Source organism: Phacochoerus africanus, chromosome 6 (genome assembly GCF_016906955.1).
Source record: "Phacochoerus africanus isolate WHEZ1 chromosome 6, ROS_Pafr_v1, whole genome shotgun sequence".
NCBI classification, from domain to species: Eukaryota; Metazoa; Chordata; class Mammalia; order Artiodactyla; family Suidae; genus Phacochoerus; species Phacochoerus africanus.
The window spans coordinates 42014541-42042191 of record NC_062549.1 but is presented as its reverse complement, the minus strand read 5'-3'; the positions used below and the strand labels follow the sequence as shown (position 1 = coordinate 42042191).

Sequence of the window (27651 nt, the reverse complement as noted above, 5' to 3'; positions counted from 1 at the left end):
GGGAACTCCAAAAATTTGTTCATTTAGGAGTTCCGACTGTGCCACAGTGGGTTAAGGATCTGGCATTGCCACAAATGTGGCATAGGTTGCAACTGTGGCTTGGATTCAATCGCTGGCCCAGAAACTTCCATATGCAATGGTGAGGCTGAAAAAGAAAGATAAAGAAAATAAAGTGCTCAACTTTGCCAAAACAAAATTTTCTTAAGGTGTATGAGCTGTCACTCTACATAAATGCTTTAATGTTACATTCTATTTCTCGGACAAATTAAGAACCAATTAGTTTGAATATCTCTTTTTGCTTTCAAAGGAAAAATAAAGCCTAATTAAAGGACTGCATCATACTGCCATACATCCCTATGTAATTGAGATTTTTCTCCTTCTGAATTTCTATTTATTTATTTATTTTTTGCTTTTTAGGGCCACACCCGCGGCATATGGAGGTTCCCAGGCTAGAGATCGAATCAGAGCTATAGCCGCCAGCCTACACCACAGCCACAGCAACGCAGGATCTGAGCCACATCTGCAATCTACACCACAGCTCACAGCAGTGCTGGATCCTTAACCCACTGAGCGAGGCCAGGGATAGAACCCACAACCTCATGGTTCCTAGTCGGATTCGTTAACCACTGAGCCATGAAGGGAACTCCATGAATTTCTAAAAATAATGTAGCATTCTGCCAAAATACCTAGGTTGCAGACATATTTAGGAATTCCATTCAGCTTAAAAAACCAATCCTTACTCTGAAAAGAGACTACCAAATCCCTAATCACCATGTATTTACTGCATATCCCTGCTTCCCTGGACAAAGCCAATTTTATCAGAGGGCAGCTGATACCACAGCAAGACAAACAGAGTATCTCTCCCAGAAAATTGGAAATGAATCTCAGATATAGCCACGTAGTTTAGGTTGGCTGGTTAAGAGAGAAGATCAAAGATAGAGCGTGAACAGAAATATAATAGTTAACAGAATATAAACTAGAAACACAAAGCAAGGATGGAAATCCCAGTTTTAGTCAAGTCTTGAGGACCAGCTACAAACTGATTCTTGGATTTCTTGAAAGCCATTTATCTCTGCTATAAATTCTTTTGCATTGCTCAAAGCTACATCAAGCTAGTTTCTAGCACTTAAAACCAAGAAGCCCTAGCTAATTTAACCCACCTTCACCTTCTTCATCTTCTTCACCTTCCTCCTCTTCATCTTCCTCTTCCTCTTCAGGGATACTATCTACTGTATGGCGATCATCCTCATCCTCATCCTCTTCTTCCTCTACATCCCCATCATCTTCATCATCTTCTACTTCCTCTTGCTGTTCCTCTTCTACTTCTCCTTCATCAGAATATTGACCTTCCTGGGGAACAGAATTCCGATCAGGAGAAATGGGCTCAAAGTAATCTTCTCTATGAGGAGCATCTTCTTCCTTGTCACCAGACACTAAAAAATTGAGATTTAAGGCACAGATTATTTTAATGGCTTAAATAACATGAGGCAGAAGGACTGGGTATCACAACTACTTAATGACATCATGGATGACTTAGCTCATAAACACTGTTTTTTAAAAAGTAGTAGAGGAGTTCCTGTCATGGCTCAGTGGTTAATGAATCTGACTAGCAGCCATGAGGTCTCAGGTTCGATCCCTGGCCTTGCTCAGTGGGTTAAGGATCCAGCGTTGCCGTGAGCTGTCCTTCAACTGGCCTGGGAATCTCCATATGCTGTGGGTACGGCCCTAAAAAAAAAGCAATAAATAAATAAACAGATAGCAGTAGAATTATTTGCTTCGAAAAAATATTAAGAATATACACTGCACAACCTTATACAGTGAGAATTAATAAAGTATGCTATTTTATGTTCTAATACAATAATCTTCTTTTTAGCTATTAAGTAAATATACAGATTTTTATCTCTTCCAAGTCTTACATTTTATGTACATACTAGTGCTGTTCTGTACATACTGCTATAGCACATTAACATTCTATTTTTTTTTTTAAAACAAGTTCACGTGCCAACAAAAAAAACTGCAAGAAAACACTGCACAGGATGGGGGCAGGACAAATTCATTAAGATTTGATTACCAGCATCTAAATTTTTTTTTCTTTAATCAAAAAGTACTATTAACATTAATCTTGGGAGTTCCCGTTGTGGCTCAGTGGTTAACAAATCCGGCTAGGAACCATGAGGTTGCGGGTTCCATCCCTGGCCTTGCTCAGTGGGTTAAGGATCTGGCGTCGCCGTGAGCTGTGGTACAGGTTGCAGACTCGGCTCGGATCCCACGTTGCTGTGGCTCTGGCGTAGGCCAGCAGCTATAGCTCCGATTCGACCCCTAGCCTGGGAACCTCCATATGCTGCGGGAGCGGCTCAAGAAATGGCAAAAAGACAAAAAAAAAAAACCCAAAAAAAACATTAATCTTGGAGTTCCTGTCATGGCTCAGTGGTTAACGAATCCGGCTAGGAACCATGAGGTTGTGGGTTCGATCCCTGGCCTCGCTCAGTGGGTTAAGGATCCATTGCTGTGAGCTGTGGTGTAAGTCCAAGATGCGGTTCGGATCCCGCGTTGCTGTGGCTGTGATATAGGCCGGCAGCTGTAGCCCTGGTTCGACCCCTAGCCTGGGAATCTCCATATGCTGCAGGTGTGACCCTAAAAAGGCAAGAGACAAAAAAAAAAAAAAAAAGGTACCATTAATATTTTTTCTACCTGGCAATGGTAAGGGATCATCTTCATCATCATCAGGTGGAGGGGGTCCTGGCGGAGTTCTCGGTCCCCTTGGCTGTGGTCTTGGAGGGCTTCCATTAAATTGATCTTCCTTCTCCCCATCAGCTAGTTTTATTAGAGACAGAAAAAGAACTTTCAAATTATTAAAGTATAGTGAAAACAAATGCAGGACAAAAAAATGCTATTCATCATTTGAGTTTTCATCTTCAGAATTTATAAACTTTTCCTTTCTGATGTCTAACAGAAATTTTGTGAATTAATTTGTATGGGGAAAGTTAAAATTTCTGAGTTCCCATATGCCAAAATATAACGTATATAACTTTTGTGCATTATTCCAGAGAAATGGAGACTTATTTTCCTGAAAGAAAGATGTAACGAATGCTCACAATAGCTTTATTTGCAAAAGTCAAAAACTGGACACTATACAATAAATGTCCCTCAATGACTGAACAGTTAAATAAACTATAATACATCTATACTATGTATTACTACTCAACAACAATAAAGGATGATCTACTAATACAAAAAGTAGATAAACTTCAAAGAAATTATGCTGAATGAAAAATGCCAATCTCAATGTCTTGATTCCAACTTCATGATTCCATTTTTTGGTAATATTCATGAAATAATTACAGAGACAGAGACTAGATCATTGATTGCCAAAGATTAGAACAGATAAGATGTGTGTGGCTACAAAGAGGTAACGCCAGGGAATCTTTTGATGATACAATCAAGAATCTGAACTGCAGAGTTCCCGTCACAGCTCAGTGATAACAAAACCGACTAGTATCCATGAGGATGCAGGTTCAATTTCTGGCCTTGCTTAGTGGCCAAAAAAAAAAAAAAACTTAACTTCAGTAATGGTTACACGAAGCTAGACATGACATAAAATTACAAAGAGCTCTACACACACAAACACATAAGTACGTGAATAAACGGTGAAATCTGAACAAGCTCTACAGACTGTAACAATGCTAATTTTGTTTTGATACTGTACTAGAGTTGTAAAAGATGTTAACACTGGGGGAACCTGGGGAAGAGCGCACAGGACTTCCCTATACATTTCTTTGTAGTATCCTGTAAATCTACAACTATTTCAAAATAAAAAGTTAAAAACATATACACATATACACAAACATATGTACAATATATGAGCTTAAGTGTTCATTTTACATCTCTCTCTGTGTTTGTTTTTTCCGGTCTTTTTAGGGTCTCACTAAAGGCAATTGGAGGTTCCCAGGCTAGGGGTTGAATTGGAGCTATAGCTGCTGGCCTACACCACAGCTGCAGCAATTCGGGATCCAAGCTGCACCTGTGACCTACACCACAACTCACAGTAACTACAGATCCTTAACCCACTGAGCAAGGCCAGGGATTGAACCTGCATCCTCATGGATATTAATCAGGCTGTTACCACTGAGTCACAATGGGAACTGCCATTTTATTTCATTTTCAAACAAGTCAGTAAATTCAACAAAACTTAGACTAACTATACATAAGTAACATACATGTCAGACACTGTGATAAGACTAGACACAATAGAAAAGAATAATGAGGAGTTCCCGTTGTGGCTCAGTGGTTAACGAATTCAACTAGGAACCATGAGGTTTCGGGTTTGATCCCTGGCCTTGCTCAGTGGGTTAAGGATCTGACATTGCCATGAGCTGTGGTGTAGGTTGCAGACTCGGCTTGGATCCCATGTTGCTGTGGCCCTAGCATAGGCCAGCAGCTGCACCTCCGATTAGACCCCTAGCCTTGGAACCCCCATATGCCTCGGGAGTGGCCACAGAAAACACGAAAAGACAAAAAAAAAATGAAATCAGAAATGAAAGTAGAGATATTACAACTGATACCACCAAAATACAAAGGCTCATAAGAGGCTACTATAAACAATTATACACCAACAAATTAGAGGACCTAAAAGAAATGTATATACCCCTAGAAATATACAACCTACTAAGGCAGAACCATGATTATAATATCTGAACAGACCAATTACTGTAAGAAGATTGGATCAGTAATCTAAACCCTCCTCACAACAAAAGTCAGAGGCCATATGGCTTTACTGGTGAATTCTACCAAACATTCAAAGAAGAATTAATACCAATCCTTCTCAATCTTCCACACTCCTCTACAAGTCTAGCATTACCCTAATGTCAAAACCAGACAAAGATGCCTAAAGTGAAGAAAGTTATAAGCCAATATCCCTGATAAATATACATGCAAAAATCCTCAACAAAATATCAGCGAGCCAAATTCTATAATACATTAAAAGGATCACACGTTGTGATTAAGTGGGGTTTATTCCAAGGGATGCAACAGCAGTTCAACACCTGCACATTAGTCAACTCCACAGATGCAGAAAAACCACTGGACAAAATTCAAATCCATTTATGATAAATACTCTCAAAGGAGTGGGTATAGAGGGAATGTACCTCACCATAATAAAGGTTGTATATGACAAGCCCATAGCTAACATCACTCTCAATGATGAAAAGCTAAAAGCTTCTTCTCTAAGATCAAGAACAAGACAAGGATACCTGTTCTTGCTGCTTTTACTCAATGTAGTGTTGGAAGTCCTAACTAGTGCAATTAGGCAAGAAAAAGAAATAAAAGGCATCCAAATTTAAAAAGACATAAAACTATCACTCTTTGCAGATAACAAGACAGAGGCATACCCTGCTTTTCGAAAGTTTACTTTAACAAAAGACCTATATTAGTATCTGTTTTCACTGTCAAAATAAATCCAGGAGTTCCCATCATGGCTCAGTGGTTAATGAACCCGACTATCATCCAGGAGGACTCGGGTTCGATCCCTGGCCTCACTCAGTAGGTTAAGGATCTGGCGTTGCCGTGAGCTGTGATGTAGGTTGCAGACACAGCTTGGATCGTGTGTTGCTGTGGCTGTGGCATAGGCCAGCAGCTTCAGCTCCCATTCAATCCCTAGCCTGGGAACCTCCATAAGCTGCAGGTGCCACCCTAAAGAGACAAAAAGACAAAAAAAAAAATTCCAAAGAGGATTTTCACTTCTTTCTCTTTTAGAAAAAAATGTGAAAAGTGATAATAAGTGTTAAGCATTTGTTTGGCAGTGAGTTACTACGGAGGCAGTATAATCCTAAGGAGCAAGTAGTATTGCCAAGTTCTTTCCCCAGCAGCTACACTCAGCATCTCAGCATTAAGTCGCCATAGCTTTGAATTATGTCTGTGAGCATCTGCTTTATCTCAATTTATTTTCTGCGTCCATTAGCAAGACACATCCTAAAGTAACTGTTCCTTCATTTTATTCCTTTTTGGCTTACAAAAGGTTTCGTAGGAACACTCTACTTTCAGATAACAAGGGAAACTTGTATTACATATAGAAAACACTAAAGACACGATCAAAAAAAAAATCTATTGAACTGATCAATACAGTCAATCTGTAGGATGTAACATCAATATACAAAAATTGGTTGCATTTCTATACACCAATAATGAACTATGAGAAAGAGATTTTAAGAGAACAATCCCTTTTACAATTTTATCAAAAAGAATAACATACCTAAGAATAAATTTAACCAAAGATATAAAAGATATGTATGCTCAAAACCACAAGACATTAATGAAAGAGACTGAAGGAGACACAAATAAATGAAAAGATATTCTGCCCATAGACTGGAAGAATTAATAAAGATAAAATGTCCAGAACCTCCCACTGTGGTGCAGCAGATTAAGACGTGGCAGTGTCTCTGTGGCAGCAAGGGTTCAATCCCCAGCCCAGTGCAGTGGGTTAAGGATCTGGCATTTCCACAGCTGTGGTGTAGGTCACAGCAGTGGCTCAGCCAATCCTTGGCTAGGGATTTCCATATGCCACATCTGTGGCCCTGGGGGGGGGGGGGAATCTGACTGAAGCAGCTCAAACCTCTATGGAGGTAGGGATTCAATCCCTGACCCAGTGCAGTGCGTTAAAGGATCTGGTGTATGTCACAGCTGTGGCTCAGATTCAAACACTGGCCCAGGAACTTCCATGTGCCATGACTGTTGCCATAAAACATTAAAAGATAAAAAAAAAAAAATTTTTAAGAGAAGAAAACTTGTTTAACTCAAGAGAAAACAAAACAAAACAACCCTATTAAAAAATGGGCAGATCTGAACAGACATTTTTCCAAGAAGACATAGAGATAGCCAACAGGTACATAAAAAAATGCTCTACCTCATCAAAAAAATATTTCCAATGTACAATGGAATGTTATTCAGCAATAAAAAAGGAAATAAGCCTTGCCATTTGCAACAACATGGACCTTGAGGCCACAACGCTATGTGAAATAAGTCAGAGAAAGTCAAATATCATATGGTCCCTCTTATACGTGCAAATCTAAAAATAACCACCAATGGGAGTTCCTGTTGTGGCTGAGAAGTAATGAACCCAATTAGTATCCATGTGGGTTTGATCCCTGCCCTAGCTCAGTGGTTAAGGATCCAGCGTTGCTGTGAGCTATGTAGGTGGGAGATGTGGCTTGGATCCTGTGTTGCTGCGGCTGTGGTATAGGCTGGCAGCTGCAGCTCCTATTTGATCCCTAACCTGGGAACCTCCATATGCCATGGGTGCAGCCATAAAAAGGAGGAAAAAAAAAAGTACTTCAGAATTTATTCCCAAATCTCCTTTTTGAACAGCTTACAATGAGTAACACTGAGTGAGGAAAAGAGACCCTGGGAAACATGAGTCCAGCCACCTGTTTCATAAAAGGAAAGTCACTGGAGTCTATTTTCATTTTTCTTGTCTCAAGTTAATGAGCAAAAGATTCTCAAGAATGGGAAAATCTGCCTTAGCTAAAATTTAGATGCCTAAGCAAATGTGAAATGTAGTCCTGAAAAAACAAATACTATTAACATGAGTATTCCAAAACATATACCAAATTTATTGCCTATTCTTCAATTCTTTTAGAGAAATCTTCACAGTAAACCACAAGTAACTATGGATCATTTACATATTTTAAACGGAAAAAAAAAAAAAAAAACTTCAGGCCAATTAAAAAAGCATCTGGGAAGGTAGCGGAAGAAAATAAAATACAACCACTTCAATAAAAAAAGAAACTCTCCTAGGCAAGAATGGGAGACTGAGAAATAACCTGTAAGCATTAAACAAGATTCGAAAGGTAGAAGAGCTCTTTGAATTACCTTTTCCTACTATAATGAACATAAGCATCACTAAAAAAGCAAATTTGAAATTCTCACCATGTTTTGGATTCCTTTTCAAACTTGGCTGTGGCTGGGGAGGTGGTGGAGGTGGAGGTGGAGGTGGTGGAGAGTCTCTATCATGACTTATGACTCTATCCACTGATCCATATATTGCCAGTGTCAGACAGTTATACCAGCCTCTTAGCACCAAACCATCAGTATTCACCTGATTTTTTGAGAGAGGGAAGGGAAGAGATATCTTACAAACTAAGGTTTTAACATATCAGAAATAAACTGATATCAAGTTACTTTATGATTCAACTAAAGTCTTTCAATGTATGTTGAAAATGCAAAGGTCACTACTGGTGGAAATCCACCCAGAGGCACAACTTTTATATGGCCCTCCAGAGCTACCAAACCTAAAACTGTCTCAAGTCTACATCTCCCCAATCCTATACTTTAGCCAATCCTACTCAAAAATCACAACAAGGAGTTCCCATCGTGGCTCAGTGGAAACAAATCTGACTAGTATCCATGAGGACCCAGGTTTCATTCCTGGCCTAGCTCAGTGGGTTAAGGATCCAGTGTTGCAGTGAGCTATAGTTGCAGACGCGGCTCGGATCTGGCATTGCTGTGGCTGTGGCATAGGCTGGCAGCTACAGCTCCGATTCAACCCTTAGCCTGGAAACCTCTATATGGCGCAGGCATGGACCTAAAGAGACAAAAAAAATGAATAAATAAATAAATAAAAAGCACAACCAGCTTCCCAACCAAGAGAAGATAAATGAAAATGAAATTAAGAGTTACTGCCAATTAATAAATTAAACCCAAATAGTTACAGGGGTCATGAAGGCACACAAAAGTACAAATTATTATAAAGCCATTATAAAGCCCATAAAATTATACAGCATTCTTTTTACATGACCAATCATACATGCAGGTATATTTTATGTACCTACACTGTATTTAAAATGGTAACCAGAGGCATTAAACAAATTGTTTTTGCAAATAAACTTATCCTAAAAAGATCAAAGACCTTATCAATGCCATTAACCATTAATATTTCCTTATAAAAATGACTTTTTTTCCAGAGCTTAACTACATTAACCATTCTATCTTCACAATAGCTATGAGAAGTAATCAGAGTGAACATTATCAATAAATCAGAAAATGAATGTCAGGAGAAGAACCTGGACTAGAAACCAAAGCCCTGATTTCTGAGCTCTCCCATTCTACAATGCTGGGTAAAGATGAAATAATAAGTGGTGATGGTATTCCTTCTAGAGGAAGAAAGAAACCATTATTCTCCTTCCTAGTCAAACTCTAGCAAAGGGAAACTGGGGACCAAAAGAAAGGTTCCAAGACTATGCCCACAGATTAACAAACTCATTGGAAGGAAGATAAATAGGTAAAGAAGATAATTTTTAGTCTAAACAAACTGCAGAGGATTAAATACTCATCTCTTACCAAAAACAAACAAGTAGGATGAGTATTCCCAAACTAGATCACAATTATTTTTGGAGTTTGGGTCTTCCATGATTTAGATCTTTTAGACTGGCACTTGGTATATCAAGAAAAAAGCATACTTTTGACATGCAAGGAAAAAGTATGAAATATGTATTTTAAAAGGAACCTTGGAGTTTCCACTGTGGTGCAGTGGGTTAAGAATCCAATTGCAGCGAGTCAGGTCACTGCAGAGGCACAGGTTCAATTCCTGGCCCAGCACAGTGGGTTAAGGATCCAGCATTGCCTGAGCTGTGGCATAGGTCACGGCTGCAGCTTGAATTCAATCCCTTGCCCAGGAACTACCATATGCCGCAAGTACAGCTGTTAAAAAAAAAAAAAAAAAAAAGACAGAAAAGAAACCTTAATTAAAGTACAATGATACCTAATAATAATTTACCTGCCTGTCATCTTCTCAAGTTGCCCACCTAAATGAAAGAAGGAAAAGCACAGATGCTGGCTTCTTCCTGACCCAAGAATAAAATTAGAAAAAAAGAGCTATATGAGTAGAAAATAGCATTACAATGTCTTTACTCCATTTTAAAATAGCTTCTGGAATACAAGAGGAATCAGATAAAAAATGATGTCATTCTGCAAAACTAAAACCAAGTAAGCTAACATTCTGCATCACTGGTTTATCTGGGTCAAAAGCTCTGAATGGATGTGAAAACAACAGTGGAAATAAGTTGAAAACTGATGTCCACAATTACCTTTGAGTTGGGTCTGAAGATGATGGAAGTATTCTCATCATATTCCAGGCTGCCAAAAGAGTAGGAATAAATAAATAGGCTCAAACACCGAACATCATAGTTTTTGAAGAAGCTTTTCTACATTCATATATTTTAATTAAATGCTTGGTTTTTGTTTTAATAAACCACCCTCATTTAAATATCAAGAAAAAGTATAAGACAAGCCCCCCCCCCAAGCCCCAGAGATTCTGATTTAACTGCTTTGAGGTGAATGTGGGTATCAATATTTGTTTAAAAGCACCCCAGGTAATTCTAACGTACAGCCAGGGTAGAGAATTACAGCATTTAGTCTTCGGAAAAAAAAAAAGTATATACCAGAATCAAAATTTTCAAAAAGTATCTATTTTTATCAGGCACGTACTGACATAAGAAAAACATTCTCTAGTATTAAACATTGGCCACTTCAGATTATCTAGGTTCCCTTCGTTTAAATGAAAAAAGGCTGGCATTCCTATCATGGCACAGCAGAAACAAATCCAACTAGTATCCATGAGGATGCGGGTTTGATCCCTGGCCTCACTCATGGAATCTGGCACTGCCATGAGCTGTGCTGTAGGTTGCTGTGGCTGTGGTGCAGGCTCTGATTCGACCCCTAGCTGGGAAACTTCCATATATCACGAGTGCAGCCCTAAAAAAGCAATAACTAAATAAGTAAATAAAATAAAATTTTTTCAAAAGTTAAATTATCAATGTAATTTAATAAGTGAGTGAAGAATCAATAAAAAAAAAAGCAAAGTCTAAAAAACTTAATTCCTGAGAGGAACAGAAAAATTTCCATGTTTAACATGCCTTTAAAAATTTTTTATTTTATAACTGAGTAATCCATTTAATGGTTATTTTGCAGATATCAAAACAAATGGTATTAGTAATACCTAGTATGTATTAAATAAATCAAAATGGGGGCTATTAACAAAATTCTCATTTTACAAAAACGTAACTACAGAATTTTAAATTACACACTAGTGTAATGTAAAAAAAAAAAACAAAATCTCAATGTGTTTATTTAGTTTAAGAATCAAAACACAGGAGTTCCCGTCGTGGCACAGCAGAAAGGAATCCTCTAGGAACCATGAGGTTGCGGGTTCAATCCCTGGCCTCGCTCAGTGGGTTAAGGATCTGGCACTGCCGTGAGCCGTGGTGTAGGCTGCAGACGCGGCTCGGATCCGACGCTGCTGTGGCATAGGCCAGCAGGTAAACTCCGACTGGACCCTTGGCCTGGGAACCTCCATATGCCACAGGTGAGGCCCTAAAGAAAGATACGACAAAAAAAAAAAAAAAGAATTCAAAATAGAATTGTTTACTAATTAGGTTATTATCAAATCATGTGATATGTTTATGAAATGCATACATTAATAAAAAACAAATAAAACATGGCTAATGTTTCACACATTTACAATTTTATTTTAAAAATAAACCCAACATCTTCTTAGGAACTTGATATTTTCTTAATATTGTCAATTGAAAAAATTAAGCCCTGAGTTCCTGGGTCTATCACCATATGTAGCCTTTTTTTTCTATCTAATGAATAAAAAGGTTTTATTTTCTAACTTATGAGTTTCTGATAAAATTACCTAGTAAGTACATACCTTCCCAACCTATCGAAAACTGGGGCACTTGGTTTGCTTACATTGTTAAAGAATAAGTCTAATTGAAATGTGTGTGGTGATGTCTCCCTGTAAATGAAACAGAATTGAAATGTCAGCCTTTATAATTATCAGTCCCTAAATTAAAACAAAAAACAAAGTAGGTACAAATTTAAGATCAATTCTAGAATTAATATACAATATTCTTAAGATTTAAAATTAAATAATAAAAACAGAGTTAACTACAATATTTTCTGAAATTTTATTCACATCCAATTCTCAAGAAGTCAACTATTCACTTTGAGTATTATTAAAAAAATTATAGGAGTTCCCATCGTGGCTCAGTAGTTAATGGATCCGAGTAGGAACCATGAGGTTGCAGGTTCGATCCCTTGCCTGGCTCAGCGGGTTAAGGATCCGGTGTTGCCTTGAGCTGTGGTATAGGTTGCAGATGAGGCTCAGATCCCAAGTTGCTGTGACTCTGGCGTAGGCTGTTGGCTACAGCTCTGATTGGACCCCTAGCCTGGGAACCCCCACATGCTGCGGGTGCGGTCCTAGTAAAAGACAAAAAAAAGACCAAAAAAAAAAAGTAGCCATTAGATATCTTTCACCTGCTACTTGGACCATTTTCAAACACATAAATATTTTAAAATTTTAATGTACTTTAACAGCATGTGCTAACTAATTGTGCTATCTAGTTTTATAATTCTTCATATCATTATTCTATTAACAAGAACCAAGATTCAACTAATTTGGAGCTCCCGATGTGGCTCAGCAGTAACAAATACTACTAGCATCCATGAGGACTCAGGTGCGACCCCTGGCCTTGCCCAGTGGGCTAAGGATCCGGTGTTGCTGTGAACTGTGGTGTTGGTCACAGACACGGCTTCGATCCCAAGTTGCTGTGGCTGTGGTGTAAGAGGGCAGCTACAGCTCTGATTCCACCCCTAGCCTGGGAACAAGCGCAGCCCTGAAAAGCAAAAAAAGAGCAAAAAAAGAAAAAATTCAAATGGCAAAAAGTGTAATGCTCACAGTACTATCAGAGATTCCCTTATGCACTTCTGGTAGAAGTACAAACAGGTGTGATCCTTCTGAAAGACAATATGGCAATAAAATTCAGGAGACAAAAAATGTTGACACCATTTGCCAGAAATACTTTTATCTACAAAGTGTTTCTATGGAAATACTGATGTGCAAAGTTTTGTTTTTTTTTCCCCAGCAGGAGATTCATTATACTAATAATTTGAAAACTAAAAACCATCTAATGGTCCCCACATTAGGAACTAGCCAAGTAAATGATGGTACATTCATTTGTTAAGATTCCACAGTCATGGAGTTCCCATCATGGCGCAGCAGAAACGAATCCGACTAGGAACCAGGAGGTTGCAGGTTCAATCCCTGGCCTCACTCAGTGGGTTAAGGATCCAGCGTTGCTGTGGGCTGTGGCACAGGCTGGCAGCCACAGCTCCAATTCGACCCCTAGCCTGGGAACCTCCATATGCCGTGGGTGTGGCCCTAAAAAGACAAAAGACAAAAGACAAAAAAAAAAACAAGATTCTGCAGTCACTAGAAACTGTATTTTCAAATAAAATTAAGTGATGTGAAGTACTCCCAACATAATGTTAAATGAAATAAAAGAATACAAAGAATAGTATACAACGGGGTCAGAGCGGCACCAGGTATTTACCTTACCCAAATTCAACATACATGCTCAACAACTCTCATCTCTCTCTCCTATCCTTCCACTTCAAACCAGACCCTGGCCTCCAATATCTCAAGGAAGGGAAAAAGGGCTGAAATGTAAATTCTTTCCTCTGGAGGCACCAAAGATTCAGGTACCTAGCACTGAAAAGTGATTTAATTAATCTACCATAATTTGACTGCACTAGACGTTGATCTTAAAAAACTTGCTGACTCTAAAACCTAGCCTCATATAAGACACCACTTCTACAAAAAAATAACAAAACACATAAAAACACACATATACAAACTTAAAAACACAATGCATCAAATGTTAAGATTCGCCCTCTCTCAGAATAGAAGGATTAAAAAGATCTTTGTTTTTATTTTGATTTAGCCAAACCCACAGCATGTTGAAGTTGCCAAGCCAGGGATTTAACTTGAGCCACTGTAGTAACAACTGTCAGATCCTTAACTTGCTGTGCCACAAGAGAACTCCATAAGGACTTTAATTTTACAATGAGGAAAATAACTATCATAAAGTATGCTGCACAAATATCATTTGATCTCTGACATGACTTTCAACCTTGAGATTTCAGGCTTCCCAGCATCTTACATTTGTATTACTGTTCTATAACATATTGTGTTTAAGTTGTTTCCAATAATAATCTCATATTTGGAATTATTAAAACACAAGCTGCCATTCACCCCCAGCTAAGAAAAAGGAGAGAGAGGAGGGGAAATGTAACAAATACTCTTACCCACTGTAGCTAATGGCAGAGATCTATTCTGCCTGCTTGTGGCAGCCAGCCTCCAACATGGCTCCCAAACCCCTGCTTCTTGATAGTCGCACCCTCCCTCCCACACTGTCCTGGCAGAATATGAAATCAATAGAATATAATAAAAGCAGTATATTGAAGTATGTCACTTCTGATATTAAGTTATAAAACACAGTGACGGTGGTTTCCTTCTTGGGCATGCTCTCTCATTCTCATTCTTAGATCACTCGCCCTGGAAGAATCCATGCTGTGACCCAGGCAAACCTCAAGAAAGGGTCTCCTGGCAAAGAACTGGAAATCATCTGCCAACAGTCATGTGAGCAGGCTTCTAAAATTTCTCAGCCTCAGTCAATTCTTCTGAGACTGCATTCCAAGGCCTCTATCTTAGTTATAACCTCATGAGGGAACATGAGCCAATCAAGCAGCTCCTGGGTTCCTGACCCTCAGAAATAGTGTGGGATTAGGCTACTGAATTTGCTGTAATTTGTTATACAGCAACAGACCTCTCTTGACCAAAAATGGTGTGAATAGAGAAGACTGCTGGATACACTATCATTACTCCATCTTTCCCATCCTACACGCACAAGAAAAGCAGAAAGAAATTATAAAACCGGAGTGTTTATTTTCTTAAACATGGCAAAAAAAATTATGAAATCAGAAATTTCCGTTGTGGTTCAGCGGTAATGAGCCCAACTACTATCCATGATGATAAGGGTTCAATTTCTGGCCTCACTCAGTGGGTTAAGGATTCAGTATTGCTATGAGCTGTTGTGTAGGTCAAAGACGCAGCTTGGACCCCAAGTTGCTGTGGCTGTGGTGCAGGCCGGCAGCTGTAGCTCCAATTTGACCCCTACCCTGGGAACTGCCATATGTCTCAAGTACAGCCCTAAAAAGAAAAAAAAAAAAAAAAAAAAAGAGGAGTTCCCGTCATGGTGCAGTGGTTAACGAATACGACTAGGAACCATGAGGTTGCGGGTTCGATCCCTGCCCTTGCTCAGTGGGTTAAGGATCCAGCGTTGCCGTGAGCTGTGGTGTAGGTTGCAGATGTGGCTCGGATCCCGAGTTGCTGTGGCTCTGGCCTAGGCCGACAGCTACAGCTCCGATTAGACCCCTAGCATGGGAACCTCCACATGCCGCGGGAGCGGCCCAAGAAATGGCAAAAAAAAAAAAAAAGAAAAAAAAGAAAAAAAAAAGATTATAAAGTCAATTATAATGATCTGTCTTTATAAACATTAAAGTATTCTTATTGGGAGTTCCCGTCGTGGCTCAGTGGTTAACGAATCCGACTAGGAACCATGAGGTTGCGGGTTCCATCCCTGGCCTTGCTCAGTGGGTTAAGGATCTGGTGTTGCCGTGAGCTGTGGTGTAGGTTGCAGACGTGGCTCGGATCCCGCGTTGCTGTGGCTCTGGCCTAGGCCAACAGCTACAGCTCTGATTAGGCCCCTAGCCTGGAAACCTCCATATGCCGCGGGAGTGACCCTAGAAAAGGCAAAAAGACAAAATAAATAAATAAATAAATAAAGTATTCTTATTGTGGAGTTCCCACTGTGGCGCAGCAGAAACAAACCTGACTAGTATCCATGAGGATGCAGGTTCGATCCACGGCCTTGCCATGAGCTATGGTATAGACTGAAGACAAGGCTTGGACCTCTCATGGCTGTGGCTATGGTATAAACCAGAAGCTGTAGCTCAGACTCAACCCCTAGCCTGGGAACTTCCACATGTTGCAGGTGCAGCCCTCAAAAGCAAAAAAAAAGTATTCTTATTGCTTTGTTTTATATTTGTTTTACCTTTGAATGACCTGGAAACATCTGAAGATTTTCTACCTACTTCTACAAATAACCAACTACTTTTCACAATTTTGAAGAAATGAGCCCTTAACTCTGAATTTGTAACATAACAATCACCACTATGTAGCTGGCTTAACGCTTTCATGTAATAGAAACTGAGCCATCACAGCATGCATGTAATGAAATGTGGCAATGACACATAAGATTAACACCTAGATAAAAACTCACAGATATATTTATTACATGTTTCTACAACCAAAATTTAGCTTTTATCTGCAATTCATATAATTAAAAACAGAAGATGGAGTTCCCGTTGTGGCGCAGTGGTTAACGAATCCGACTAGGAACCATGAGGTTGCGGGTTCAGTCCCTGCCCTTGCTCAGTGGGTTAAAGATCCAGCGTTGCCGTGAGCTGTGGTGTAGGTTGCAGACTCGGCTCGGATCCCGCGTTGCTGTGGCTCTGGCGTAGGCCGGTGGCTACAGCTCCGATTCAACCCCTAGCCTGGGAACCTCCATATGCCGCGGGAGCGGCCCAAGAAATAGCAACAACAACAACAACAACAACAAAAAAGACAAAAGACAAAAAAAAACAGAAGATGACAATTTTTTACATTGCAACAAAGATCAAATTCCTGTTTTATGTCAGTTGTTAAAGTTATCAACAACTTCACATCAGGAACTATGTCTTACATTGAGTTTATTTCCCACAGAGCCTAAGAAAGAGTAACAATGGTCAAATAACCACTTGTTAAGTACAACTAATGGCTAACATGAAACTATATACTCATAAAAAAAGATACACGGGAGTTCCCGTCGTGGCGCAGTGGTTAACGAATCTGACTAGGAACCACGAGGCTGCGGGTTCAATCCCTGCCCTTGCTCAGTGGGTTAAGGATCCGGTGTTGCTGTGAGCTGTGGCGTAGGTGGCAGACGAGGCTCGGATCCTGCGTTGCTGTGGCTCTGGCATAGGCTGGCGGCTACAGCTCCGATTAAACCCCTAGCCTGGGAACCTCCATACGCTACGGAAGCGGCCCAAGAAATGGCAAAAAGACCAAAAAAAAAAAAAAAAGTATTGGGTTAAGATACCATTAAGTCATGAAAACTGATACTATAAAATAACAAAAAACACAATAACATTATAAAAGATATACTTCTAAATATTCAGACTCATTCATTTTCAAGGAAAAGGCCAGGTTAAAAACACTTCATCCACTATACTGTGCGACCCTAGAATATTTTGGAAAACATAAACCTGTTTCTACTAATTAAAAAAAAAAAAAGGAAGGAAGGAAAAATTTAATCTAGTATTTAGGTCAAATAATCACTCTTTTCAATTATTATAAAAATATATGGATTATACAGAAAACCTAGAGTCAATTGCAAATGTACATAATATAACCATAAATGAATAAAGTCTTAAGATTCTTTTTACTTACAAAATATTACCTTAAATTTTTGCATTTAAGAGTATGTTTCTAGATCATCTCTAGTAAAAAATACTTTTACAAAAGAAAACTGACTTACCCATATGCTCTATTGTCAGGCAAGCTGCTATGAGCTCTTACTCCTGGGGGTATGACTCGAACTTCATTGATATAAACCACACATGGAAAACGAACCACATCTATATGAGAACTTTGCTTTAAGAAAAGGACAGAGAAGAATATGCTGTAAGCAAAACACTTTGTCTATTCAAAATTTATTCATTTTCAATTTGTTTCATTCAGAATGTCACAAATAATCTTAAAATACATGCTGTATCATTAAAACACTTATGTTACTTACAAAGGTGTAAAAACCACTCTTAAAAACAGCTGATGATAAAATGTATGTAATTAAATCTATTTGCATTAAAACATTTTCTGCATCTGCCTCCCTGCTGATGTTTCTGCTCAGGCCAACACAGACCTACAATCCTTTATTGGAAACCTCTGGAGGCAGATGCTCTTCCAAATCCTGACTTTTTAAATTTTTTAGAAAGCTAACAGGATACAAATACTGCATATTACTCAACACCCCCAGTGGCTCCTGGGGCAGCACTATGCAACCAAAACATTAATATTTCTAGAGTCACATATAAAAACATTCATACTAAATAAAGATTTTAACTAGCATCATGTCTGTTCAAACCAGAGCACATGGCCAAATCAACTCGGGGCAGATTTTTCTGCCATTTTTGGATTTCTGAACTAGATGAGAGATTGTGGATCTCTACAATTAGCTTAATTTGCCAAACTTACATACCATTTAATATCAAGGGATTGAGGGAAGCCATCTAGGTACTGAATAGTTAAAGTGAACCCTCTCTTAAATTTTAAAAAGGAAAAAAATCCATAAACTAAGAGTTTATTATAAAAACATAGATTAATTTAAGTTCATTTATTATTTCTATATATCACTTGACACAGGATCAGACAAATGTAGCTCTTGTGATCAATAATTTAAAAAGAAATTTTTCATATTATTTTTGTACAATCTTTTATTTCTTTTTTGACCATACTCACGGCATATAGAAGTTCCTGGGCTAGGCGCCTCTGACCTACACCATAGCTGGGGCAACAATGGATCCTTAACCCACTGCACCAGGCTGGGGATTGAACCCGTACCACCACAGCGACAAACCTCGTTCATTAACCACTGTGCCACAGCAGGAACTCCTGTACTACTATTTTATATCAACTTTTCCTAGCAGTTTAGCCAACCATCAGTACCTAAGTGACCAAAGTTTATAAGAATGGTTCATTTTCAACTGTTCTCTAATAAAAATAAAATAAAATGTTTTTTAAAAATGGTTCATGTTATTTACATTTAGAAAGACTGAATCCTGAACGCCACTTGAAGCTGCAAAGAATACAGTGCATATCAATCAACAGACCAAAAGACTGGACAAATCAATCTTTCCTAAAATGTGACAGAGGATGACTTTTCAATTTTGCATTTTAAATTCAGAGATCATAATTGGGAGTTCCCTAGTGGCCTAGTGGTTAGCATTTAACACTTTCACCACTGTGGCCCAAGATCAATCCCTGGTCTGGGAGAGATTCCACATCAAGCCACTGCATGCTGCAACCCACAAACAAAAAGGAAAAACAACTCAGAGATCATAATTAAACATATAGGTATAGAAATCTTAATAAAACATGAACTATTCAAATGTACTTTTATAATCTCAAAGATGTAAAAGAAACAGGATGAATGCAAAGTGAGGCTGATTGTTAGTTGTTTTCCAATACAACTCTTCTTCTACAGACACTTGAGCTATGCACAAGTGAACTAAAGACTAAATTTCCCAGATCCTGGGAAGCCAGTGTGAATATATGGTTGCTAAATTCTGATAAATGCGAAGTAAATGTAAATAATCTGGCAACGCTGGGCTATGTCCTCAAAGGAAAAGTTTGGACTTGAGAAACTCCTTCTTCTTCAATACTCTGCTGCCTTTCTAGAACACATGTTATGGTGAGGTGTCTTGGTGTCTCTATCCTAAGAATGGTAGAGAAACGATACAGAATAACCTGGGCCTCTAATAACGTAGAGCTGTCACATTAGCCTTAAAATACTTAGAATTACACTGAGAGAGGAAATGCTATTTTACATAATCCACTGTTTTGGGGGGTTTTTTGGCCACACCCTCAGCATACAGAAGTTCCCACCAGGGATTGAACTTGCACCACAGCAGCAACCCACGCCATTGCAGTGACAATGCCAGATCCTTAACCAGCTGGCCATAAGAAAACTCCATCTAAGCCACAATTATTCTAACTTTATGACAGCAGCTGAAATTGTATCCTAATTATTACAAATATATTGCAGTATTCAACAAATACTATAGTAGATTTATATGAAAGAAATAAGCATTTGCATTTTGCCTCAAACTCTGGCTCTGTTTCCTTCTTAGGAGTTTCCACTGTGGCATGCTGGGTTAAGAATCTAACTGCAGGAGTTCCCGTCGTGGCGCAGTGGTTGACGAATCTGACTAGGAACCATGAGGTTGCGGGTTCGGTCCCTGCCCTTGCTCAGTGGGTTAACGATCTGGCGTTGCCGTGAGCTGTGGTGTAGGTTGCAGACGCGGCTCAGATCCTGTGTTGCTGTGGCTCTGGCGTAGGCTGGTGGCTACAGCTCCGATTAGACCCCTAGCCTGGGAACCTCCATATGCCACGGGAGCGGCCCAAGAAATAGCAAAAAAAGCCAAAAAAAAAAAAAAGAATCTAACTGCAGCAACTAGGGTCACTGCAGAGGCACAGGTTTGATTTCCCAGCCTAGCACAGGCATTGTTACAGCTGTGGCCCAGATTCAATCCCTGTCGTGGGGAACTTCCATATGCTGAGGGTGTGGCAATTAAAAAAAAAAAAAAAAAAAGCCTACTCTTAGAAGCTCCTTTGCTTATATGGGTAAAAATTCTCATTCATGTTTACAAAGGAAGCTTAAACCAGAAGCTTGCCTATTCTATTCTCTTCCACCCCGTCCTCTTGCTAATTAATGAACAGTGTTAGCAGTAGTTAAGATGTTGACACAGGTGGACCTAAAAAACTGAGGTTAAGGTTTTATAAGCAGCCTTTTAAAATCTACTTTATTTGTAAGTAGAAGAGTTTCTATATTAGCTGCTATCACTGTTATTCAATATTTTTTCTAATCATTTATTAAATGTCTATAATGTTCCAAGGTGTGCTAGGTCCTAAGAATATAAAGACAAGGCATAATCTCTGCCACTGAGGTAAAATCTATGGTGGCAGGCAAACAGATGAATTTCTATGACAGACTCAAACAGGAAACTAGAAAATCCAAAGGGGTACTTACCTAAATCAGATTATAGGCAAACATTTGTAGAGGGAGAAATAGAGTATCAGGAAAAGTTTCCCAAAAGAAGTACCACTTGATCTAAGTAAGTCTTTAAGGAAAACAAGAATCAGTGGAACAGAGGGAGAAAGCTTTCTAGGCAAAGGGAGAAGCATATGTAAAAGGAATACAAACGAGAACTTGGAAGATTCAAGAAATTGCCAGCATAGTTCACCAAGGCTAGAGGGCAAAACGTGGGAGGAAAGTAGGGCAGAGTACCTAAGTACAATCAATAGAATTACAAGAAATAAGATTTTCACCCACTGCCAGAAGTCAACTACAAATCTGTGTCTCCATCTAGGACCTCTCTCCCGAGCCCCATACCACTATATCCAACTGGACATCTCCACTTGAATGTCCCTCTGGCACCAAAAACTTAGCAAGTCCAAAACTGAATTGTCCTACATCAGTCATGGCACCACTATCCGGACAACAGCCAAAACAGAAAACATTATCACCTTTGGATTCTTTCTCATTCTTTGTCACCTACATCATTCATTCATCCAAACATCACATTCTACTGATTAAACCTCTACACAGCTCTCAGTGTATTTCCCTCCATCTCCACTGTCATTCCTCTACTTCTAGATACTAGGCCAAATTCCTTGGTCTTATAAACAAGTATGGCCTCTTCTTATCACTCCAAATTTATAGCCTCGACATACTCTGCTTTTTCTCATCTTTATGCCATCACTCATGCTACTGTTTCTGCTTAGAACCCTCCCACACTCCTCTGTCCCAGCTTTCTCTTAAAAGCTAAGCCAGATCAAGTCTAGATAAGTGCTTATCAAACTAAATTGTAATTACCTCTTTTATCACTCCTGTTAGAGTATTTCAAGAAAATAAGAACCAAGTCTCAGTTTACTATTATATTCATAGTGCTTAATTAGCACATTCATTTAATGAATGAAAGACTTCAAATAAAAGTGCTTAATAAGAGTTGATTGAATAGTGTTTCCAAAGTTTAAAATATTATAGTGGCGTAGGGGCTTAAAATACCTAGAGGAGTGCATAAACCTAGGAAGACAGGTTGACCATGGGAAATCATGAAAGGTTTATGATTAAGGAGGTAATAGGAAAGTGAAGAATAGACTGGTCAGATTCCACCACTCAGCCACATTTATCTAAGAACGGAGTCATCGCGTGTTTAAAGGTCACAGTATAGCTATCCATTCCTTTTTACTTTCCTATTACTGCTACTCTCCTCTCTTCTCTTTCTACCCTTTCCTAGGGGTAAACTAAACTATCTATTCCCGCCACTTTCATCATTGTTGTTTGCATAAGTTCCAAACTGGCCTCCTAAACTCCAGAATTAAGTAGGACTTTCTAGCATCCATCACCCTCATAAGACTATATTAAGCTGGCAATTCCATTCTGGCAAGTAATAGAGAACTAATTAAAGATGTGGTGTAGGCTGGCAGCTGCAGCTCCAGTTCAATCCTTAACCTGGGAAACTCCATATGCTGAAGTTTTAGGCTGGTGCAGCCCTTAAAAAAAAAAAAAAAAAAAAAAAAAAAACCAGAAGCCTAAATGTATGAGAATACATACATACTGTGAAGGAGTTCCTGTCGTGGTGCAGCGGAAAAGAATCCGACTAGGAACCATGAAGTTTCGGGTTCGATTCCTGGCCTTGCTCAGTGGGCAAAGGATCTGGCGTTGCCGTGAGCTGTGATGTAGGTCACAGACACGCCTCAGATCTGGCATTGCTGTAGCTGTGGTGTAGGCCAGCAGCTGTGGCTCCGATTAGACCCCCACCCTGGGAACTTCCATATGCAGAGGGTGCAGCCCTAAAAAGCAAAAAAAAAAAAAAAAAAAAAAAGCAAAGAAAAAGAAAGCAAAGGCAATGAGTTTTGGGTTTTTTGTTTTGCTACTTGTACTGCCCCTCCTAGTTTTTGTTTTTTGGGTTTTTTTTTTGTCTTTTGCCATTTTCTTGGGCCACTCCCTCAGCACATGGAGGTTCCCAGGCTAGGGGTCAAATCGGAGCTGTAGCCACAGCAACTCGGGATCCGAGCCGCATCCTTGACCTACATCACAGCTCACGGCAACGCCGGATCCTTAACCCACTGAGCAAGGCCAGGGATGGAACCCGCAACCTCATGGTTCCTAGTCGGATTCGTTAACCACTGAGGCACGATGGGAACTCTGGCCCCTCCTAGATTTATAACTCACCTCCGAAACTGTTTTTCATAAATAATTTTTAAACAGATTCCCAACTTCCTACTGTGCAAATCTATTCGGTGTATGACTAAACAAATCAAAAACTACAATATCCTGTTCCCATCAAACACACTTTAAACCCACTTCCAGAATTTTCTGACAATGGTCCCACCAGTTCTCTAGTCTTTATAACTAGAATTCCATCATTTTTAACTACTCTCACACCATCAGTTGCCATCCTGTCAACTCTATAATCAAAATTTACCTTGTACCTACCTATTCCTTCCTTCTTAATCTCACTGTGATATAGCATAGCACAGCTTTAGAGCTGGAAAATGTGCTTTGCCTTTTTAGGAAAGTTACCAAACCTCTCATGCTCAGTTTCCTTATCTATCAAATAGGGATAACCACCTTCCAAAACTGATGGAAGGATTAGAGATAATGTATTTAAATTACCAAAGCACTGCATCTTGCACAGAAGCACTCAATAAATGCTAATGATGATTACTGCACACCTGCTAATGCAAGCTTTCACTGTCTCACCCTTTTCTCAATTTGCCATCTCTAATTTTTCAGAACCATTTTTGGCATTACTGATGTACCAATGTACTAACCTACCTTAATTTTTCTAATCATATAATTTGCCTGCTCAAAAACTATTTTTTTTCCTTTTTAGTGACACACCTGCAGCATATGAAAGTTCCCAGGTAGGGGTCGAATTGGATCTGCAGCTGATGGCCTACACCACAGCCACAGCAACTAGAATATGAGCCGCATCTGTGACCTACACCACAGCTAGGGCAACACCAGATCGCCAACCCACTGCGTGGGGCCTTGGATCGAACCTGCATCCTCAAGGATACTACTCGGATTCGTTTCCGCTGTGTGACAATGGGAACTCCTCAAAAACTATTTATAAAGGAGTTCCCTGGTGGCCTAGTGGGTTAAGGATTGGGCCTGGTCATTGCTATCGCTTGGGTCACTGCTATGGCTTGGGTTTGATCCCTGGCCCAGGAACTTCCATTTGCTACAGGCATGCCCCCTAAAAACAAAAACAAAACACAAAAAACTATTTCTTTCTTATAAATCCCATGCTCCTTTGCTGACCATTCAAGGAACTATGTGATCTGGCCTCAAAACTGCCTATCAGGAGTTCCCGTCGTGGCGCAGTGGTTAACGAATCCGACTAGGAACCATGAGGTTGCAGGTTCGGTCCCTGCCCTTGCTCAGTGGGTTAACGATGCGGCGTTGCCGTGATCTGTGGTGTAGGTCGCAGACACGGCTGGGATCCCGCATTGCTGTGGCTCTGGCGTAGGCTGGTGGCTACAGCTCCGATTCAACCCCTAGCCTGGGAACCTCCATATGCCATGGGAGCGGCCCAAGAAATAGCAAAAAGACAAAAAAAAAAATCTGCCTATCAGGTGCCACGTCACACTTCAGCAAAGCAGAGGTCTAACTACTCCAGGAGAATGCCCTCCTTTCTTATCTATAACTGTGGAACATATCCTCTTTCACCAAACATCAAGTTCATATACCACCTGCCTTGATGAAATATTCCCTGATACTCTCAGTGAAAAGCAATCTGTCCTTCCTCTGAAATCACATTTTATTTGTACCACCAAAAGGGAGCTAAATGTTGACTGGGGTCCTAATGTATCAGACACTGATGGGCATTCTGGAAATAAAGTTGACAAAACCCAAAAAATTTCCACCTGTCTCTTTATGCACTCATCATAATCTAACTTCAATCATAATTTTATGGACCTCATCTTCAATATTAGTTATAAACTCCTTGAGAACAAACATCTTAACATTCCATATCCCAGAAAAACTCCCTCCAAGAGTCGGTGCAAATGTGATCTCTACCAAGCCTTCCTCAATCATTGCCAGGAGAAGCTACTTACTACAAGTCCTAGTCTCTCCATGGTGCTCAATGTTTGCTTAAGAATGAATGAAGAATAGCAACAACAACAACAAAAGACAAAAAAAAAGAATGAATGAAGAAATACTAGGTTTCTAAATATACAGTAAGTGTATGAATGCTAACTTAATTCATCATGTGGTTTTCTTTCATCTTTAACTGTTCTCTTATTTCTGTACTCATGATAGGTTTGTTCTTAGCCAACTACTGCCTCCACTGTGAGTTTTCTAAAGTCTAGCCGGCATTACAGTCAAGAGAAGCATTGTCATCGATCAAACAGCTAATTGACCCACATGGAATGAGAAATTACAAATCAATCATTTAGTATATCCTAAAGTTTCCAAACATCTGATCCTTACGGACCTATAACCCACTCGTTAAAATAATTAGAAGATCAAGATTGTTAAACTTTTGGAGTTCCCGTCGTGGCGCAGTGGTTAAGAAATCCGACTAGGGGAGTTCCCGTTGTGGCGCAGTGGTTAACGAATCCGACTAGGAACCATGAGGTTGCAGGTTCCATCCCTGCCCTTGCTCAGTGGGTTGACGATCCGGCGTTGCCGTGAGCTGTGGTGTAGGTTGCAGACGCGGCTCGGATCCCGCGTTGCTGTGGCTCTGGCGTAGGCCGGTAGCTACAGCTCCGATTAGACCCCTAGCCTGGGAACCTCCATATGCCGCGGAAGCGGCCCAAAGAAAATAGCAAAAAAAAAAAAAGACAAAAAAAAAGAAAAAGAAATCCGACTAGGAACCATGAGGTTGCAGGTTCGATCCCTAGTCTTGCTCAGTGGGTTAAGGATCCCGCGTTGCCTTGAGCTGTGGTGTAGGTTGCAGAGGCAGCTCGGATCCCATGTTGCTATGGCTCTGGTGTAGGCTGGTGGCTACAGCTCCGATTGGACCCCTAGCCTGGGAACCTCAATATGCCGAGGGAGCGGCCCAAGAAATGGCAAAAAGACAAAAAAAAAAAAAGATTGTTAAACTTTTTATTCTACCATGCACCACTACCCACTACCACCACTATCTCTGAAAGAAGTTCTCTCTTGGGGTAAAAACTACTTTATGTATAAAACAAGCTAAAAGTATATATTGTACAGCACAAAAAACATAGCCATTATCTTATAATAGCTTTAAAGGGAGTATAATCTATAAAAGTTGTCAATCGCTATATTATACACCTGAAACTAATATAATATAAATCAACTATACCTCAATTTTTTCAAAGGGAAAGTTTTCACTAAGATAACACTGAAAGAGAAAAAGGAGCTCTGGGGTTTCTTTAAATTTCTCTAGGGACTTCATTACTGTTCGTTTTAGGGAAGCTTTCGTCAACTATTAATTTACATATCGCAGAGCCCTTCAGGGGCGCTCAAATTAACACAGAACAGAATTACAACAGCCCACTCTCTCCCCTCAAACCACAATCTGTCCACTTCACAAGCATTCTCCACTCAAAGGACGTACCATATACCTATTTCTCGTTCCAGTGAACGAAGTCTTTGCAAGGGAGAAGTACTATTCAAGTTTCAGGGCAAATTGGAAACCGCCACAATCCTAAACCGAATGGGTGTCACATCTAGGTAGCCTAACTCCCATTAGAAAAGAGACCTAGGAGACGGGATTTAGAAATCACGTAGCCAACGTGATCCACTCAGTCACCACTACTGTCAAACACAGGCTGTCCAAGACTCCTTCTAGAACACCACCTGAGGCAAACCTGAGAACCGCTTTCCAGGCCAAAAGCAGACCCGGGGCGTGGGGGAGCAAAGAGAACACAGTATCCAAACCCACCAAAGACAACGCGGGCATAAGGTAACGCAAAGAAATGCAGGAGCTCCCTCAGACGCGGCGCCCACACCCAAGTTGGTGGGGGCGGGGGGGTGTATGTAAGGAATTAAAGCGACAATCGGCAAGAGGAAAAGTCGAAGCACACCTAACGATTTTTTGTAAGGGTCCCCAAGTCGAAAAGCAGGGTCGGAATCACGTCACGAAGCCTTACCTCAGCGCTGGGGTGTTTAAAAGTGTCTAAAAATAGCAGCTCCATCGCCGAGTCCACCGCCATGTTTGCCGCGGGCGGGGGAAGGGGGAGGACTTCCGGGGCAGCCCTCCCAGCTCGGCGACAGCGGCTCGGGACGCGGAGAGACGGCGGGACTTCCCGTGACCAGAGCGCTGGCGCCGCAAGCCTGGGCCTATCCTGACGCGTCGCGCTGTCGGAAGTCTCCGGCCCAGCCTTCTCCAGCGCGGCGGAGACACCCTCAGAACGCCGAGGGGGCGGAGGGAAAAGGGAAGGGACGACGGCGTCTCCAATGGGTCAAACCTCCCTCGCTCTACAGCGTTTTACAGCCACGACGGTCTGGGGTGGCCGGGTGCAAAGCACGCTCTGGAGAGGCGGAGGCGGAGTCGGCCGCGCTGCCAATTCTGGATACCCGCCCTGTGAACCCGCTAACAAGTAGCCTTTCCAAGCTGCAAAAAGGTGCGTTGAGCGAGGTTGAAAAGTAAGACCTTTTTTTTTTTTTTTTTTTTAATAAAAGAAACTTTCAAAATGAAAAGGTTTTTTTTGGTCTTATCTGCAAAATGTGAATTGTCAATAATAATAATACCCAACCCACAGACTGGGTAAGAATTTATTTAAATAGGATTTTAAAAATTGTAAAACGTGAAGTAAGGCTTCCTGTCTCCATATTGATGAACATGGGAGCGGTTGGAACTATTTCGTAGTGGAACTGTTCGGTAGTTCTAAATTAGCACAAGTGTTTAGAAGCTCGATTAGGAATTAGCTAGTAAAATTACGTCTGCTTACTT

At 40.2% G+C, this 27651-nt stretch overlaps 1 protein-coding gene across 3 annotated transcripts in view; it reads right to left on the bottom strand.

Annotated features, from left to right (window-relative positions):
• Nucleotides 1–27043, bottom strand: part of VIRMA (vir like m6A methyltransferase associated) — a 73154-nt gene extending 46111 nt beyond the window's left edge. For 2 of the 3 annotated variants that reach the window (XM_047783596.1, XM_047783599.1), the window contains exons 1-7: nucleotides 26849–27043; nucleotides 17472–17587; nucleotides 11702–11788; nucleotides 10077–10125; nucleotides 7921–8089; nucleotides 2692–2814; nucleotides 1161–1433 (exon numbers count right to left, since the gene is read on the bottom strand). In XM_047783596.1, coding sequence (XP_047639552.1) covers nucleotides 1161–1433; nucleotides 2692–2814; nucleotides 7921–8089; nucleotides 10077–10125; nucleotides 11702–11788; nucleotides 17472–17587; nucleotides 26849–26911 — 880 coding nt within the window. In that variant the 5' untranslated portion in view covers nucleotides 26912–27043. The remainder of the gene's footprint in view (nucleotides 1–1160; nucleotides 1434–2691; nucleotides 2815–7920; nucleotides 8090–10076; nucleotides 10126–11701; nucleotides 11789–17471; nucleotides 17588–26848) is intronic. The other variant, XM_047783597.1, reaches the window with a different exon arrangement.
• Between the last annotated feature and the right edge of the window lie 608 nt (nucleotides 27044–27651).